Consider the following 16,502-nt stretch of genomic DNA (forward strand, 5'->3'; position numbering starts at 1 on the left):
GTGCAGTTCAGACTCCAGCACCCCTGCTGGCAGCCCCCAGGCCCCCCCCCCCGGAAGGCCTCCTGGGTAAGAAGCCAGCCTGAGCAGGTGGCCTGGAGACAGGTGGCTCTGTCTTTGCTGGCTGTTGACAGGCAACAGCTTCTCCCAGAAGTGCATGTGGGGGCATCAAGGGTACAACCAAGGTTGGTTGCTTTCCTCAATCATATTTGTATGGTTGGATTGTTGTTGATGCCCGAATCTTGTTCCATTACGGATGGAAAGGAAAACCCTGATCTGTCAATAAGGAATGAACACGAACAGGGTTGCTGTGTCCACCCCCTCCTGCCAGGTTGGCCTCCACAAAGGCCTCTGGAGGGGGAATCGGGCCCATGGCAGCCAGGCTGTGGATGCCACATGGGTACCTTCTTTGGACTGAGAAAAAACCCCTTGAGGTAAAAGGGAAGGCCAAGAGACACTGTGGCTTGAAGGGCCAAGAATTCGCGGACACGCCAAAGAGGCCTGTTCCAGTGTCCATCATGTGAGGTGGCCGCCCTCCGTGTCATGACTTCAGTGTCTTAGCAGTGGGTCCTTGGAAAAGTGCATTCTCTGTGTTCGTTTGAGACTCCCGTGTCTTGAAAGGGGAGGACTCCTCCTGACTGCCTGTGAAGGGCAACATACAGCCCAGGCTTGCTCAGGTGTGCTGCGCCTGGAGTGGTGACAGCTGGGCAGCTTGCGAGCCCTGCACTGCAGCATTGAGCAGAGACCGAGACGGAGAGTGGGGAGGGGAAGGGGGCGAGGAGGGGCACAGAGAAGGCCTTGCGGGGTGGAGGACTGCAGAGGGCATCCTCTCCTGGTCCCGGCTGCAGGCACCTCATGATCTCACAGAGAACAATCCTCAAAGGTTAATGTGGTGACATTTTTATCCTTGTGACCGGAGTTGTTTCCCGGTGAAGAGCACCTGGCGGCTGAAACACGGTCAGAGAGTTTTGCCACCTTGCCAGTGTTTGCACCTTTTGTGTTCTTCTGTGCTGTTTTTGCTGTGCTTCTGGGCAAACATGAAAACAAAACCCTCATCAAGAAAAGCCGCACTTTGCAAGATGAGAAAAGCATCCGGGTGTTGGCTGTTCCTGCACAATTCATTCTGTTTTAAGGACTGCACGATGCACTCAGACACCCCAGCGGAGGAGGGGGAAGCCATGCAGAGCCACAAAAATCACATGCAGCAAGTCAGCCTCCTGCCCACCTCCACCGGCAATTTTGTGGGACGGGCTGGTCATGCCTCTGCCAGCCCAGCTCCCAAGTCCAAAGCGCAGGGTTCTTTTTGAAAAAGGGGGAAAATCCTGCCTCTCAGTTTTCCCAGTGATGCCAAGTGTAAAGCCCAACACCCCTTTATTAACAGTATTTTAGCCCCGCCTTTCTCCCCAAGGGGACCCAAGAAAAGGACCTGGTGCGCAACTGTCACCATGGAGTGCCTCTACCTCCCCACCCCATGCCAGCCACACTCACCAGCAGAATCTCAATGGTGCCCAGGATGTACATGGCGCCAGCAAAAGTGGTGCCCAGGTAAAAGCAGAGCCCCACAGCACCTCCAAACTCAGGACCCAGAGAGCGTGAAATCATGTAGTAGGACCCACCAGCTGGAGACACACAGAAAGAGAGGGGAGTGAGCAGGGACACAGGACACACAGCTCCTGGGAGCCCCATGGTGAAGCCCTGTACTGGGCCCCCAGGGTGCCCTTATCAGCCCCCTGATGGCACACTGTGTATGCCACCAATGCCACAGCACTGCAGATACCTGGATCAGGCCAGCCAGGTGAATGTTCTGATGGGTGAGGCCTTCAGCCGGTACCTCCCCTCCCAACATACCAACAATTGCGGGGCAGGAGGAAGTCCCTCCCTCTTTCCATCCAATCAAAACTGCCCTCCAACACAGCTGGTCAAGAAGATCTCCTAAAGTGAGATGCCAGAAGCACCCAATGCCAGCTCTTGAGGGGAGGGAGAGGGTGGGGAGCCAGGCACTCATCAAGCAAAACCCCATCAACTGGGAGAAGGAAGGTGGCTGGTGGCTTCCAGGCCACACTTACAGCCCTTCCCTGGCACGGGAGCCACTGAAAGATGCCCTGGCTGTAGAAAGGCCAATTTGGTTGCCCACCAAAGGGGCCACAGTCATAGGCCCCCTCCGCCTGCCCAGCTGGTGCTCACTGCAGCTGTGCAACATGCAGGCTGGCAGGTAGTCCCTGAGGTGTGGCCTGAGTTCTGATGGGCTCTCTAGCATGGAGGTTCAAGCTTATAAGAACATAAGAACAGCCCCACTGGATCAGGCCAGAGGCCCATCTAGTCCAGCTTCCTGGATCTCATAGCGGCCCACCAAATACCCAGGGAGCACACCAGATAACAAGAGACCTGCAAGGCCTCCTGGGAATTGTAGTTAAGAACATAAGAACAGCCCCACTGGATCAGGCCATAGGCCCACCTAGTCCAGCTTCCTGTATCTCACAGCGGCCCACCAAATGCCCCAGGGAGCACCCTAGATAACAAGAGACCTCATCCTGGTGCCCTCCCTTGAATCTGGCCTTCTGACATAGCCCATTTCTAAAATCAGGAGGTTGCGCATACACATCATGGCTTGTAACCCGTAATGGATTTTTCCTCCAGAAACTTATCCAATCCCCTTTTAAAGGCGTCCAGGCTAGACGCCGTCACCACATCCTGTGGCAAGGAGTTCCACAGACCAACCGCACGCTGAGTAAAGAAATATTTTCTTTTGTCTGTTCTAACTCTCCTGGTTGGTTGGCACCTTCAGTCTCGAAAGACTATGGTATAAGCCTACAGCACCCGGTATTCCCAGGCAGTCTCCCATCCAAGTACTAACCAGGCCTGACCCTGCTTAGCTTCCAAGATCAGACAAGATCGGGCATGTGCAAGGTAACAATTGCTGTCCCAACACTCAATTTTAATGGATGTCCCCTGGTTCTGCTGTTATGTGAGAGTGTAAAGAGCATCTCGCTATCCACTCTGTCCATCCCCTGCATAATTTTGTATGTCTCAATCATGTCCCCCCCAGGCGTCTCTTTTCTAGGCTGAAGAGGCCCAAATGCCGTAGCCTTTCCTCATAAGGAAGGTGCCCCAGCCCAGCAATCATCTTAGTCGCTCTCTTTTGCACCTTATCCATTTCCATTGCGTCTTTTTTGAGATGCGGCGACCAGAACTGGATACAATACTCCAGGTGTGGCCTTACCATAGATTTGTACAACGGCATTATAATACTAGCCGTTTTGCTCTCAATACCCTTCCTAATGATCCCAAGCATAGAATTGGCCTTCTTCACTGCCGCCGCACATTGGGTCAACACTTTCATCGACCTGTCCACCACCACCCCAAGATCTCTCTCCTGATCTGTCACAGACAGCTCAGAACCCATCAGCCTATATCTAAAGTTTTGATTTTTTGCCCCAATGTGCATGACTTTACACTTACTGACATTGAAGCGCATCTGCCATTTTGCTGCCCATTCTGCCAGTCTGGAGAGATCCTTCTGGAGCTCCTCACAATCACTTCTGGTCTTCACCACTCGGAAAAGTTTGGTGTCATCTGCACTTTGCCGCCTCACTGCTCAACCCTGTTTCCACCCTAAGCTTGCCCCCCAACCTGTGGGCTCTGTGTCCAAAACTGCAAGAATGGCCTATGGTTACTGGGGGGAGGGGGGGAGGACATCCACTCCCACCTTTCTTTTAAGAAGCCTGGGGATTTGCTCAGGTTCTGGGGCAGACACCAGACGGGGGGCAGATGACCCCCGACAAGGGCTGCCCTGGCACAGAAAGGGAATGTTTGTCTCACCGCCTGGAACAGCCACTGCTGCGGGGTTTCCAAGACTCGTGTGCAGAGTCATGTGCTGTGTTGCTCACTGCTAGCTGGCCAGCACCACAGCCAGGCACTGGGAGGGGGAGGCCCCCACTGCTGGCTTTCCTGCAGGGAGTACGGGGGAGGGGGTTGGCGGCACATGCCCCTCCCTGGGGGCTGCATTCACACCAAGGTGGCATCCTCTGGGTGCCTGGTCCCAGTGCCACAGAGGCACTCTGCCAGCCCTATGCTAGGGAGCTCAGCATCATGGTGCCCAGGCCCACCCTGGCCCCCTCCACGAACCTGGTACCACGCCGTTGGTTGCGATAGCACTCATGGAGATGGCTGTCAGCATCGTCTGTGGAAGGAAAGGCAGAGGCACCCGTCATGCTGGCTGGCAACTGGGCAACGGAGCAGAGCCCACCCAACCGACTGGCTGGTCTGATGGGCAGCGTGTGTCCTGTGGGGGCCTCTCTCCTCCTATGCACGCAAAGCTACCGGTTTGCTTCCTGTGTCCGATTCCTGGGTGACTTGAGCAGAGCGAACACTAGGAGGGGATGGGTGGGGGGGGGGAGGCTCCATTGCCTTGGGCTCTCTCCACAAGGTCCCCCCCCCCCACGTACTGACCAGCAGCCAAACAACTGAAGACCAGGGGTCGGAGGGGGTGGAGCAGCATGGCTGGCAGGGTCCAGGGGAGGGGAAATAAGGGGGTGGGCAGGCAGAGTGTGACTCCCCGCACGTACAAGGGCTCCTGGCCACCCCCTGGGCAAGGGAGCTCCCCATGGAGCTACTGAGCATATTTCTTTTGGCCCCACCCCTGATGGCTGGAATTTGCCCTTTGAGGAGTCGGATTCGCCTGGTGGCTGTTGCTGGTGCCCCGACTCCTCAGGCGCAGGTTCAGTCCTCCTGTGTGCAGCAAGGCCCAGGGGCACAAAGAACCTAAGGAATCCGCCATGTGCCAGCCACAGGTACACTCTTCTGCCTGCACAAGAGTCACGGTGTGCTCAGCACTGGCATCCCCTTCAGAACAGGCACCTTGCGGATGGAGAACTGAGGCAGAGGAAGAGTCCCTTGGCTGAAGCCACTTGGAAGATGCGGGGGGGGTCAAGCCCCACACCTCCCTCACTGTGCTGCTTGGCCAGTCTTTTAGCACAGTGGCTCAGGGTGACATCAACGGGCTTCCCACACTTTAGCACGTGCAGCCCCTGCCCTCCCCCCACAGCCAAGTCCTGAGTTGGGCATGCCAGGCTGCACTGGCCAGCTGGGCTCCCTTGGGGGTAGCACCAAACACACTGAAGGGCTAAGTGGCAGGGGTCGGCTGCATGGGGCACAGGCCAAAAGCACACCCTCTGTGCCCCCCGGGGGCAAGTGGGCAGCCTGGGAGCCTGGGGCGGGGCTTTGCCTCAGCCCACCCCACCGCAGCCTAGCCCTGCCACTCCCTGCATCATGTGTCAGGCCAGTGGCTCCATCCAGGTCAGCAAAATGCCCGCCGTATTTGGCAGGAGCTCCCCAGGTTGGTCTCAGACAGGAAGAGGACTCCTGACCTCTGAACTGGCGACGCCTGCTGGGTCTGCACAGAGACCCTCCTGCACGTGGACAAGGAGGTGCCAGGAAGGGTCCCTGGCAGGAGCAGGACTCTGAGGCCCAGGCCCAGCCTCCGCAAAGCAGCTCCACTCCCGGTGAGAGGCAGCAGCGTCCTGAGCGCAGCCACAAGACGGATGGGCGAAGGGGGCCTCTGGCCAGCAGGCAGCCGGATTGCCCAGGTGGCGGGCGCAGATTAATCAGCCACTGGTGCTTGGTCTCCCTGCACCACTGCCCACCCAGGCAGGTGTATCCATCCCCGGCATCAGCAGCTGGAACTGTCCTGGCCTGGTGCCCACATGCCAGCGCATGCCAGCACATTGCTATCCTTGCACCATTGGGAGTGTCCTGACCTATGATGCCTGGGTGTGGTGCGGAAATTGCTCTGCAGGGGACAAAAAGGCTTTGCAGGGAATTCTTAAGATCGCACAGCACATCATCAACCTTCATCTACCAGCTCTGGAGGACATCTATACATCTCGCTGTCTGCAGAAGTCACATCGTATTCTGAGAGACCCCTTCCATCCAGCTCATAAGTTCTTTGAACTGCTGCCTTCAGGTGGATGATGCAGAACTATGAGAGCAGCACCACAGGACTCCTGAACTGTTTCTATCCCACAGCCATAATTGCACTGAATAAGGCGATATAGCTGTTACCAGGCTCCTGGGCACTATGGTCTGTTATACTGTTTTATATTATGATGCACGTGGTATAGAATATGTGGGTAAGTGTGTAGAGTGTGATTGTTGGAATTGTAGTACATATTTATGCTTGTATCTCAAAGGTGCATAAATTTCGTTGTGCTGTGGCACAATGGCAATAAAGTTACTACTACTACTACTACTACTACAGCAGGGCCGTGTGGAGCTCTCCTTGCAACCTGACACCCACACCGGGCTGTCCTGGCCTTGATGGCCAGACCAGGACCTGGAGCATTTCCAAGATGGGGGTCCTTGGCAGCAACAGGCAGGGTGGCTCCCTCGACACAGCTGTGTGCCTTTGACACATTCCCAGGCAGAGCCGCAACCCTGAGGACAGCCTCGGAGCCGAGGGGGATTCTGCCCAGGGAAAGCAAGAGAGCCCTGGGAACAGCCCCCTTCTCTCCCTGCTGCCCTGACCCACCCAAAGGCTGAGACTTATACTCACACAGGAGCAGCAGAGGAAGACCATGCAGAAGGACTCCATGATCCCAGAGATGCCCACAACCCATGTGAGACGGAGGAAGAGGATGACCCCAAATATGTTCTGCAGGCAGGGCAAGTAGACGCCCATAAAAGTGCCCATCCGGGGAGCCTGGGGAGAGAGGCAGTGAGGAGACTGTCAACTTCCATTACTCACCAAGACCCTTGTCCAAGGAGGGAGCTGGAATCCGTGGGAAGCAGGCCGTTCCCATGCAGCCTTTGGAGGGGGGTTCCCGCCAAGTGCCATCCTGCATTCTCAAAGCTGTTATTGCTCATCCATCTGAGGGGCAACTCTGCTCCAAGGCAACTGACAGGGATGGGGGGAGAGCTTGACAGCAAGGGAGGGAGCAAGACATGCAGCCATCTTGGGCAGGAGGTCTGGTCTAGAGGGGGCAGGAGGTCTGGTCTAGAGGGTAGAGCATTAGCCCGAAGATAACATCAGAAGGTCGCCACTTCGAGGACACCGGCAGCTCCCTGAACGTCTGAGAATGGCGAGTCCTTGAAGCAGCTGACAAGCCCAGCTGAGTGATTCCACCTGCTCTTGGTGTGAGCAAGAAGCATCTTGGCTGCCCTCCATGTGAGAGATGGAGCTGCTTGTCAGCCTGTGTGGGAGAACTGGAGGCCAGAAGTGAGACTAAACCAGGAAGATCCATTCTGAAATGTTGCTGGTTCTTGAAAGAGAGAACCTCTATGATTGTAAAAAACGCCTGCCTATGTAAACCGCCTTGAATAAAGTCAGAGGAGGAATCCGATGACCAGAAAGGCAGTATAGAAATACCTAGATATTATTATCATCATCATCATCATCATCTTGGGCTTGAGCCCCCAGAAGGCTGTTGGACGCCTCCATCTTGAGGCAAAGGAAACAGGCAAGAAAAGTTCCGGCACGTCTTAAGTATGCCTGGTTTGCTTTTTGTCAAGTTCTCCAGAAAGTGACCCACAACATGAGCCTCTGCCAGGGAAGGCTGGCTCTCCTCTCTGGCCACCATCCCCTGAACAACACTGGGTAAGTACAAATCTTGCCCAGATCTTGCATGCAGGACCTGTCAGTGATCTGGGATGGGGAGGGGAAGGTCCAACTGTCAGGAGCGAGAAATAGTCGGGACATCACTGCAACTCCGCTCAGGCAAGAAGCCCCCAAGTGCACAGCTGGGACAATGGTCTCTTGGGCTAAATCAGCAGGTGACCCAGGTTGCCTGGGAACAATGCCCCACTAAAGGCTCAGACCTCCCCCACCTGACCAAGCCACTACAGAGAAGGTTCACCCCACCCCCTCCCCCAGTCCTCACACCAGCTTCAAGGGTCCAGGCTGGCCTCAAGGGGCCCAGCTCGCCCAACCCTGCTTGGCCCCAAATGGGGTGGCTCTCCCCACTTCCGTGGCGACGCACCCACCTTGACTGGCTTCCTCTTCGCACCATCATTGTTCTCCGCCTCCTCGTGCTCACGGCTGCCCTGGGGCAGGTTGGTGTAATTTGCCAGGCCGCTGAGCAGGGAAGAGACCATCGGGCTGGTGTCCATCTCCTCCTAGGGAGCAGAGGGAGAGAGGGGTGAGGGCCTCCCCTGGGCCACTGCCTGCTCCTTCCACCATCCTCAACATGGCTGCCTCTTCCACACCCGCCCCCCCCCCCAGTCAAGCCCAGTGGTCCTCCCCAGGCCCACTCAGAGCTCACCTCGAACAGGGCCATGTTCTTCCCGTCATATTCCTTGCCCTTCTCCAGGTCGGTGCTGTTAATGAAAGGGCTGCTTTCCTTGGGGTTGCCATCGCCTGGGGTGGGGGGAGAGGGACAGAGCACAGCTAGTCAGGAAGGGCCACTGCCTGGACCCTGGGATGACACGTCCACCCCTTGCATTTGCACCACCACCGCAGACCAGGGCCTGCTCCTCATTGCTCAGCTGGAGGCCTGGGCCAGTCCCACCCCAGCAGGGGAGGGGAGCTCTGCAGTGGCTGCCTCACTCCTGCAGGGCCAGATCCCCAACAAGAAGGGCTGGCAGGAAACCACCTCAGCCCACCTGTCTGGGGAAAAGGGGGCAGGAGGGGCTTCTGACATTGGCAAGGGCAGAGACAGCCACTTGCCTGGGACTGAGGAAGGGCACTGCATCCCCTCCACAAGTCTAAGCCAGGTGGCCATGCGACCAGCACCCATCCTGGACAGAAGCAGCCGTCCTGGTGTGTCTCAGCATTTCAGTCCTGGGAAGAGGGGGGTCTCCCCCCCATGCTTGTGAATGGCCCCTCTTGACCCCTCTGATGCAAGCCAGGCACCTTCTTGCCACTGGCTAATCAGCAGCTCCAGTTGTACCCCCACCCCACCCCCACTGGCATATGCCCTCCTAATAATGCAACCTTACTAGCCAGCCTGTACCCTGGACACTTGCCCCCTTCTAGGAGTCGTGTCCCCCCCCCCCCAATCTTTCTGTCCCTTTCCTCCCATCCATGTCCTCAACCCAGGTTTGGTATTCCAGGCAAGCGACTGGACAAAGAACACCTGCTGCTCCCCCCCCCCCAATGAAACCGCTTCTGAACTCCTTCGCTCACTGCTCACTCAAGAGCAACCTCCATCTTTTGGCCCTGTTTGCCTTTTAGGGTAGTTTGCAGCAGCACCCCCCCAGTCCCCCCCCCCCGCTGACCAATGGTCTAAAACAGACCAGCATGCAGCTGGGTCACTCCCTACCTGGCTAGCCAGGGGATTGCAGAAGGGAGGTTCCCAGCACCTGAGACCTTCCCCCAGAATTGGCTGGGTGCCCCTGCCCCTGCCCCAGAGACATCACTAGGTGCACATGTGTCCCCATGGGTTTGATCAAGTGTGGCCACAAGCAAGCCTGCCACTAAAGTCAGACCCCAAACAAAAACCCCTCCAGAATGTGGGCTGTGGGAACTTCCTGGTCTAAGAACCTAAGAGCCCTGCTGGAGCAGGCCAAAGACCCATCCAGTCCAGCTTCCTGCATCTCACAGTGGCCCACCAGATGCCCCAGGGAGCACACCAGATAACAAGAGACCTGCAAGGCCTCCTGGGAATTGTAGTTAAGAACATAAGAACAGCCCCACTGGAACAGGCCATAGGCCCATCTAGTCCAGCTTCCTGTATCTCACAGTGGCCCACCAGATGCCCCAGGGAGCACACCAGATAACAAGAGACCTGCAAGGCCTCCTGGGAATTGTAGTTAAGAACATAAGAACAGCCCCACTGGGTCAGGCCATAGGCCCATCTAGTCCAGCTTCCTGCATCTCACAGCGGCCCACCAAATGCCCCAGGGAGCACACCAGATCACAAGAGACCTGCAAGGCATCCTGGGAATTGTAGTTAAGAACATAAGAACAGCCCCACTGGATCAGGCCATAGGCCCATCCAGTCCAGTTTCCTGCATCTCACAGTGGCCCACCAGATGCCCCAGGGAGCACACCAGATAACAAGAGACCTGCAAAGCCTCCTGGGAATTGTAGTTAAGAACATAAGAACAGCCCCACTGGAGCAGGCCAGAGGCCCATCCAGTCCAGCTTCCTGCATCTCACAGTGGCCCACCAGATGCCCCAGGGAGCACACAAGACAGCAAGAGACCTGCATTCTGGTGCTCTCCCTCGCATCTGGCATTCTGAGGTAGCCTACTTCTAGAACCTGTGGAATTGCCACTTCTGCTCTGGAACTTCTTGTGTTCACCCCCAAATCTACCCTTCTCACCAACCCACACATGAGTGAGTGCCCGCACCCACAACCCCCAGGTACTTGACGTCTCAGCACATTCAGGGCCATGAAGCTCACACACAGCCTCTCCCCTGAGGCATTTCCATCAATCACTCAGAAGAACGTAAGTACAGCCCTGATGGATCAGGCCATAGGCCCATCTGGTCCAGCTTCCTGTATCTCACAGTGGCCCACTAAATGCCTCAGGGAGCACACCTGATAACAAGAGACCTCATCCTGGTGCCCCCCCTTGCTTGTGGCATTCTGAGGTAACCCACTTCTAAAACCAGGAGGATGGACATACACATCATGATGGACTTTTCCTCCAGAAACCTGTCCAATCCCCTTTTAAAGAAATCCAGGCCAGATGCTGTCACCACATCCTGTGGCAAGGAGTTCCACAGACCAGTCACACGCTGAGTAAAGAATTAGTTTCTTTTGTCTGTCCTAACCCGCCCAACACTCAATTTTAGTGGATGGCCCCTGGTTCTGGTGTTATGTGAGAGTGTAAAGAGCATCTCCCTATCCACTCTGTCCATCCCCTGCATAATTTTGTATGTCTCAATCATGTCCCCCCTCAAGCGTCTCTTTTCTAGGCTGAAGAGGCCCAGACGCCGTAGCCTTTCCTCATAAGGAAGGTGCCCCAGCCCAGTAATCATCTTAGTCGCTCGCTTTTGCAACTTTTCCATTTCCACTATGTCTTTTTTGAGATGCGGTGATCAGAACTGAACACAATACTCCAGGTGTAGCCTTACCATAGATTTGTACAACGGCATTATAATATTAGCCGTTTTGTTCTCAATAACTTTTTTAATGATCCCAAGCATAGAATTGGCCTTCTTTACTGCCACCGCACATTGAGTCGACACTTGCATCGACTTGTCCACCACCACCCCAAGATCTCTCTCCTGATCTGTCACAGACAGCTCAGAACCCATCAGCCTATATGTGAAGTTTTGATTCTCTGCCCCAATGTGCATGACTTTACACTTACTGACATTGAAGTGCATCTGCCATTTTGCTGCCCATTCTGCCAGTTTGGAGAGATCTTTCTGGAGCTCTTCACAATCCATTCTTGTCTTTACTACTCACTAAAGCAGCGGTTCTCACATATTTAGCACCTCACAATCCTCACAATCACTTCTGGTCTTCAGCACTCAGAAAAGTTTAGTGTCATCTGCAAACTTAGCCATCTCTCTGCTCACCCCTGTCTCCAGGTTATTTATAAAAAGGTTGAAAAGTACAGGTCCCAGGATAGATCCTGGGGCACTGCACTTTCCACCTCTCTCCATTGTGAAAACTGCCCATTGACACCCACTCTCTGCTTCCTGGACCTGAACCAGTTCCCAACCCATGAGAGGACCTGTCCTCTAATTCCCTCAAGCTGCGGAGGGAATTTCCTCTGCAGGAATTTGTGGAGTTTCCTCAAGCTGCTCAAGCTGACTGTGGAGTTTCTTCAAGCTGCTCCACTCTCCTCAGGCTTGTGCCACCTCAGAAGGTGGCGCAAGTCTCAGGAGACCCATAAGGGCTGCAGTGGCTTACCTTTGGCTGAGCCACTGTGGTGCACTATCTTGAGCTGGATACAGCGCAAGCCTCCTGGCTTGCCTGTTTCAGCACAGGATTGGATTGCGCCCACAGTTAAATAAGCCTTCAACTGCTCTTTCCCTCTCCATCATGTTTGATTAAAAAGGTGTTCCAGGCTGGCAAAAATGTGAGCACAGAAAGTGTTTGGGTAAGAATCAAAGAAGGCAGGAACTGTCTTAGGAGTCTGCAGGATACCACCTGCCAAGCTGTCCTAGAATGGACAATCTAAAACGGTTTCTGCGAGGCAAGTCGTAGTGGTGGATGGGGGACTTTGCTGATCCTGACACCCGCGGCAGGTCTCCTTTGCTAAGAGTGGAAATTTTTGGCCTGCCATGTGGACCACTTCATCATTCAGAGCATGGAGGGAGGAAGAAGGGTGCCTGCTCCCCTGGACTTGACCCTGACCCACAGGGAAGAGCTGGCTGAGGAAGCGGAAGAGGCAGGGACTGTGGGCCAAAGCAACCAGGTCCTCTTGGAGACACTGAGGAAAGGAAAGCGGAGAAAAGTAGGATTCTGGATTTCAGGAAACCCATTTTAGTGGGCTCAAAAACAAATGTGTGGTATTCCGTGGCTAGAACTGTTAAAGGAGAAAAGATCCAAGAAAGATGGGATTTTTTGAAACACGAGATGCCAGAGGCCCAATGCGAGAAGGAAAGTTGGGTGCCATCTCCTGGAACCAGTGTGGCTGCCCACAAAAGGCTTCTGCAAGGATGGAGCAGCAAGTGGGACTTGTACAAAAAGGGGAAAGAGGGTCAGTGACCGAAGGAACAGTGCCAAGGTGCAGCCCGCCCCTGCAGGGGTGTCAGCAGGAAGGCCGAGGCCAGGATGAGCAGAGCCTGGCGAGGGCGCCAAAGACAACCACGAAAAGAAGGATCTGTGGTTATGTCCAAAGGCAGAGGGAGGTCAAGGAGAAGGCAGGGGGGGGTGTGGCAACAGGCAATGGAAGGAAGGTCGCGCTGAGCAGTTCTTATCGGGCACCCATCATCTTCCACAAAGGGATGGTGGCCCAATCCAATTACTGGTGCACTGACAAACACCTGGGGGCATCATGACTCAGGTCATATACAGAGGTGGTCAGGAAACCTCTTTGTACTGCAAATGAACCAGAGGACTACGCCCCAGGAACTGATAGAGGTGATCTTGGAGGCTCAATCGAACTCATGGAGAATGGGCAACGTATCTGAGAAAAAAGAACTGGAAAACTACAAACCAGTCAGCCCAACATCAATTCCTGGAAAGATCCTGGAATGGATTATTAAGTGGAATGCTGGTGAGCACTTAGGAAATGATGGGATGATTTCTAGGAGTCAGCATGGGCTTGTCAAGAACAAAAGATGCCAGGCAAATCTCATCTCCTCCTTTGAGAAGAGGGACTAGTCCAGTCAAACACAGGAATACTGTGGACGGCGCATGTCTAGATTTCAGCAGAGCATTTGACAGCATCTCCCATGGTAGCCATGTGGATCAAATGGTGAAATGGGGCTGGACGGTGCTCCTGTTAGGCAGTGTGAAGCTGACTGAACAGCCATTCCCAGTAAGTGCTTCCCATGGCTCTGTGTCCACTGGGAGGGGCTGGGAGCAAGTGGAGAGCCACCAAATGGCTCTGTCTTGAGCTTTGTGCTGTCCAGAGGTTCTACAGGGACCTGGATGAGGGTGGAGAGGGAATGCTTGTCAAATCTGCAGGTGGCACAAAGCTGGTGGGGGCGGGGTCAGCTAGCCCCCTGAAGATTGAATCAGGAATCTCAATGAATGACCTAGACAGGCTCCACCTGTGGGTACACCCCAACAGGCTGACATTCAGTGGAGAGCAACGCAAGGCTCTCTGTGTAGGAACAGAAAATCAGAGATGCAAGCATAGGGCAGTGGGGGGGGGGCGCTGGTTTGGTAGCAGGCTGTGTGGCAATAACTGAGGAGTCCTTGTGGACCACAGGTTGCACGTGAGCGAGCAGTGGGGTACAATTGCATTCTTGGGCTTTTGTAGAGCAGGAGCAGAGGCAGAGAGGTCAGCGTCCCACTTTGTGCCACACCAGCCAGACTTTGCTTGGGAGTGCCATGTTCAGGACATTGATAAGCTGGAGAAAGTTCAGAGGAGGACAGCTGGGATGATGATGGGGCTGGAGACCAAGTCTTGAGAGGGACGGTTAAAGGAACGTGATGTGTTCGGCCTGGAAAAGTTGAGCAGGAGAGTAGGAGAGCTCTCCTTAAGCATCCAAATGGCTGTCACACAGAAGAAGTGGAGGACTTGCAGTCAGGGGCTCCTGAGGGTAAGGGAGACATACAAAATGCAGGAGATGGATAGTGGGGATAGCATGTTCTTATGACTTGAACCAGTGGATTGAAATTACAAGGAAGTAGATTTGGACCAGATCTGAGGAAGCATTTCCCAAGTGTCAGGGTTAATATTATTATGCCATTGTATGAATCAATGGTAAAGCTACACCTGGATTATTGCATCCAGTTCTGGTCACCACATCTCAAAAAGGATATAGTAGAAATGGAAAAGGGGCAAAAGAGAGCAACCAAGACAATTACTGGGCTGGGGCACTTTCCTTATGAGGAAAGGCTACGGCGTTTGGGCCTCTTCAGCCTAGAAAAGAGGCGCCTGAGGGGGGACATGATTGAGACATGCAAAATTATGCAGGATAGAGTGGATAGAGAGATGCTCTTTACACTCTCACATTACACCAGAACCAGGGGACATCCACTAAAATTGAGTGTTGGGAGAGTTAGGACAGACAAAAGAAAATATTTCTTTACTCAGCGTGTGGTTGGTTTGTGAAACTCCTTGCCACAGGATGTGATGATGGCATCTGTCCTGGATGCCTTTAAAAGGGGATTTGATAGACTTCTGGAGGAGAAGTCCATCACAGGTTACGAGCCACAATGTGTATGTCCATACTAAAACAAGGAGGATTAGCTCATAATGCCAGATGCAGGGAAGGGCACCAGGATGCCGGTCTCGTGTTGTCTTGTGTACTCCCTGGGGCAAATTGGTGGGCCACTATGAGATATAGGAAGCTGGTTAGATGAGCCTATGGCCTGATCCAGTGGGGCTCTTCTTATGGCTGTCCAGTAGAGATTGGATGGTCAACTGTCAGAGATACTGCAGTCTCCAGTGCAGAGTACGTGGCTGGACTAGAAGACCTCAAAGGCACCTTTCAACTCCAGTATTCTTAAGAACATAAAAAGAGCCCCGCTGGATCTGGCCAAAGGCCCATCTAGTCCAGCTTCCTGGATCTCACAGTGGCCCACCAAGTGCTTCAGGGAACACACTAGACAACAGACACAACAGTGTCCTGGTGCCCTCCCCTGGATCTGCTACCTAACCCTAACCCTACCATGACTTGTAACCCTTGATGAACTTTTCCTCCAGAAATTTGTCCAGTCCCCTGTTAAAGGCATCTAGGCAAGATGCCATCACTACTTCCTGTGGCAAATCTGAGTTTTCTTTCAGAGAGAAACAGCCATCACGGGCACTAAGTACAAGCAAAGCACAAGCACAGCTTTGACATGACATTTTTTAATCAGTCCTGGAGGGAAACCTATTCTTCAGCTTGAGTGCTGACACTGAACCTTGAATTAAACTTCTGCAATAATATGAGCCCAGTTTAAACCACAAATTAGAGGCTACCTCAGAACAACCCTACCAGGGTAATCATGGACCAGGTGGCAAATACATGAAGCCCACTGCTATAGGCTGATGGGTTCTGAGCTGTCTGTGACAGATCAGGAGAGAGATCTTGGGGTGGTGGTGGACAGGTTGATGAAAGTGTCGACCCAACATGCAGTGGCAGTGAAGAAGGCCAATTCTATGCTTGGGATCATTAGGAAGGGTATTGAGAACAAAACGGCTAGTATTATAATGCCGTTGTACAAATCTATGGTAAGGCTACACCTGGAGTATTGTGTTCAGTTCTGATCACCGCATCTCAAAAAAGACATAGTGGAAATGGAAAAGTTGCAAAAGCGAGCGACTAAGATGATTACTGGCATTTGGTGGACCGCTGTGAGATACAGGAAGCTGGACTAGATGGGCCTATGGCCTGATCCAGTGGGGCTGTTCTTATGTTCTTATGTTCTTATGGCTTAACATTTGATGTTCCAAAACTCCTAGTCTCTGTGTTATTGGTGACCACAGAACTCCTGTGCCCTATAACTATTCCACATTGCAGAGGATTGTGGGAGATGCCACAAGGTGCCCACAGTAGGGCTGTACCTTAGCTCACCGTGAATGGAAGAGACACTGTGTCCTAAAGCACATCCACATCTCACTGGTGTGACTCCACAGCACAGGGGAAGGCCAGTCAGGCGTGACGGGCCAGCTGTCCCCGAGAGCGGCATCACCACCACAGCAAACTGCCTTCTGACTGTGGAAGCCCTGAGAGGCCTCTGAGGAACTCCACAGAGCTCTCTGAAAATCAGCTGCAGCTCCCAGTTCCATCTCCAAGCAAACCACAGAGGCAAACACGGTACAGAAAGGAACTGAACCTGGAGCAGAATCTCTTTCCAATTAAAACAACAGTATTTGTTTTGAAGAGCACAGAAGGGCATGGATAGTTCAGGCATCACAGAACAAACAAAAAACACATCTTGGCTCTAGGCACAGCCTTCACCTGGCCCTTGCACATGGCTGCAAAGCTATCCAGACTCCACTCCCAG

At 53.8% G+C, this 16,502-nt stretch overlaps 1 protein-coding gene across 1 annotated transcript in view; it reads right to left on the bottom strand.

Annotated features, from left to right (window-relative positions):
• Window positions 1-16,502, bottom strand: part of SLC12A5 (solute carrier family 12 member 5) — a 58,477-nt gene that overhangs the window by 25,135 nt on the left and 16,840 nt on the right. Inside the window, exons 2-6 of the mRNA XM_066626521.1 lie at window positions 8,253-8,347; window positions 7,975-8,106; window positions 6,548-6,694; window positions 4,123-4,177; window positions 1,486-1,616 (exon numbers count right to left, since the gene is read on the bottom strand). Of these exons, the coding sequence (XP_066482618.1) occupies window positions 1,486-1,616; window positions 4,123-4,177; window positions 6,548-6,694; window positions 7,975-8,106; window positions 8,253-8,347 (560 nt within the window). The remainder of the gene's footprint in view (window positions 1-1,485; window positions 1,617-4,122; window positions 4,178-6,547; window positions 6,695-7,974; window positions 8,107-8,252; window positions 8,348-16,502) is intronic.

Source organism: Tiliqua scincoides, chromosome 4, assembly GCF_035046505.1.
Source record: "Tiliqua scincoides isolate rTilSci1 chromosome 4, rTilSci1.hap2, whole genome shotgun sequence".
Classification (NCBI taxonomy): domain Eukaryota; kingdom Metazoa; phylum Chordata; class Lepidosauria; order Squamata; family Scincidae; genus Tiliqua; species Tiliqua scincoides.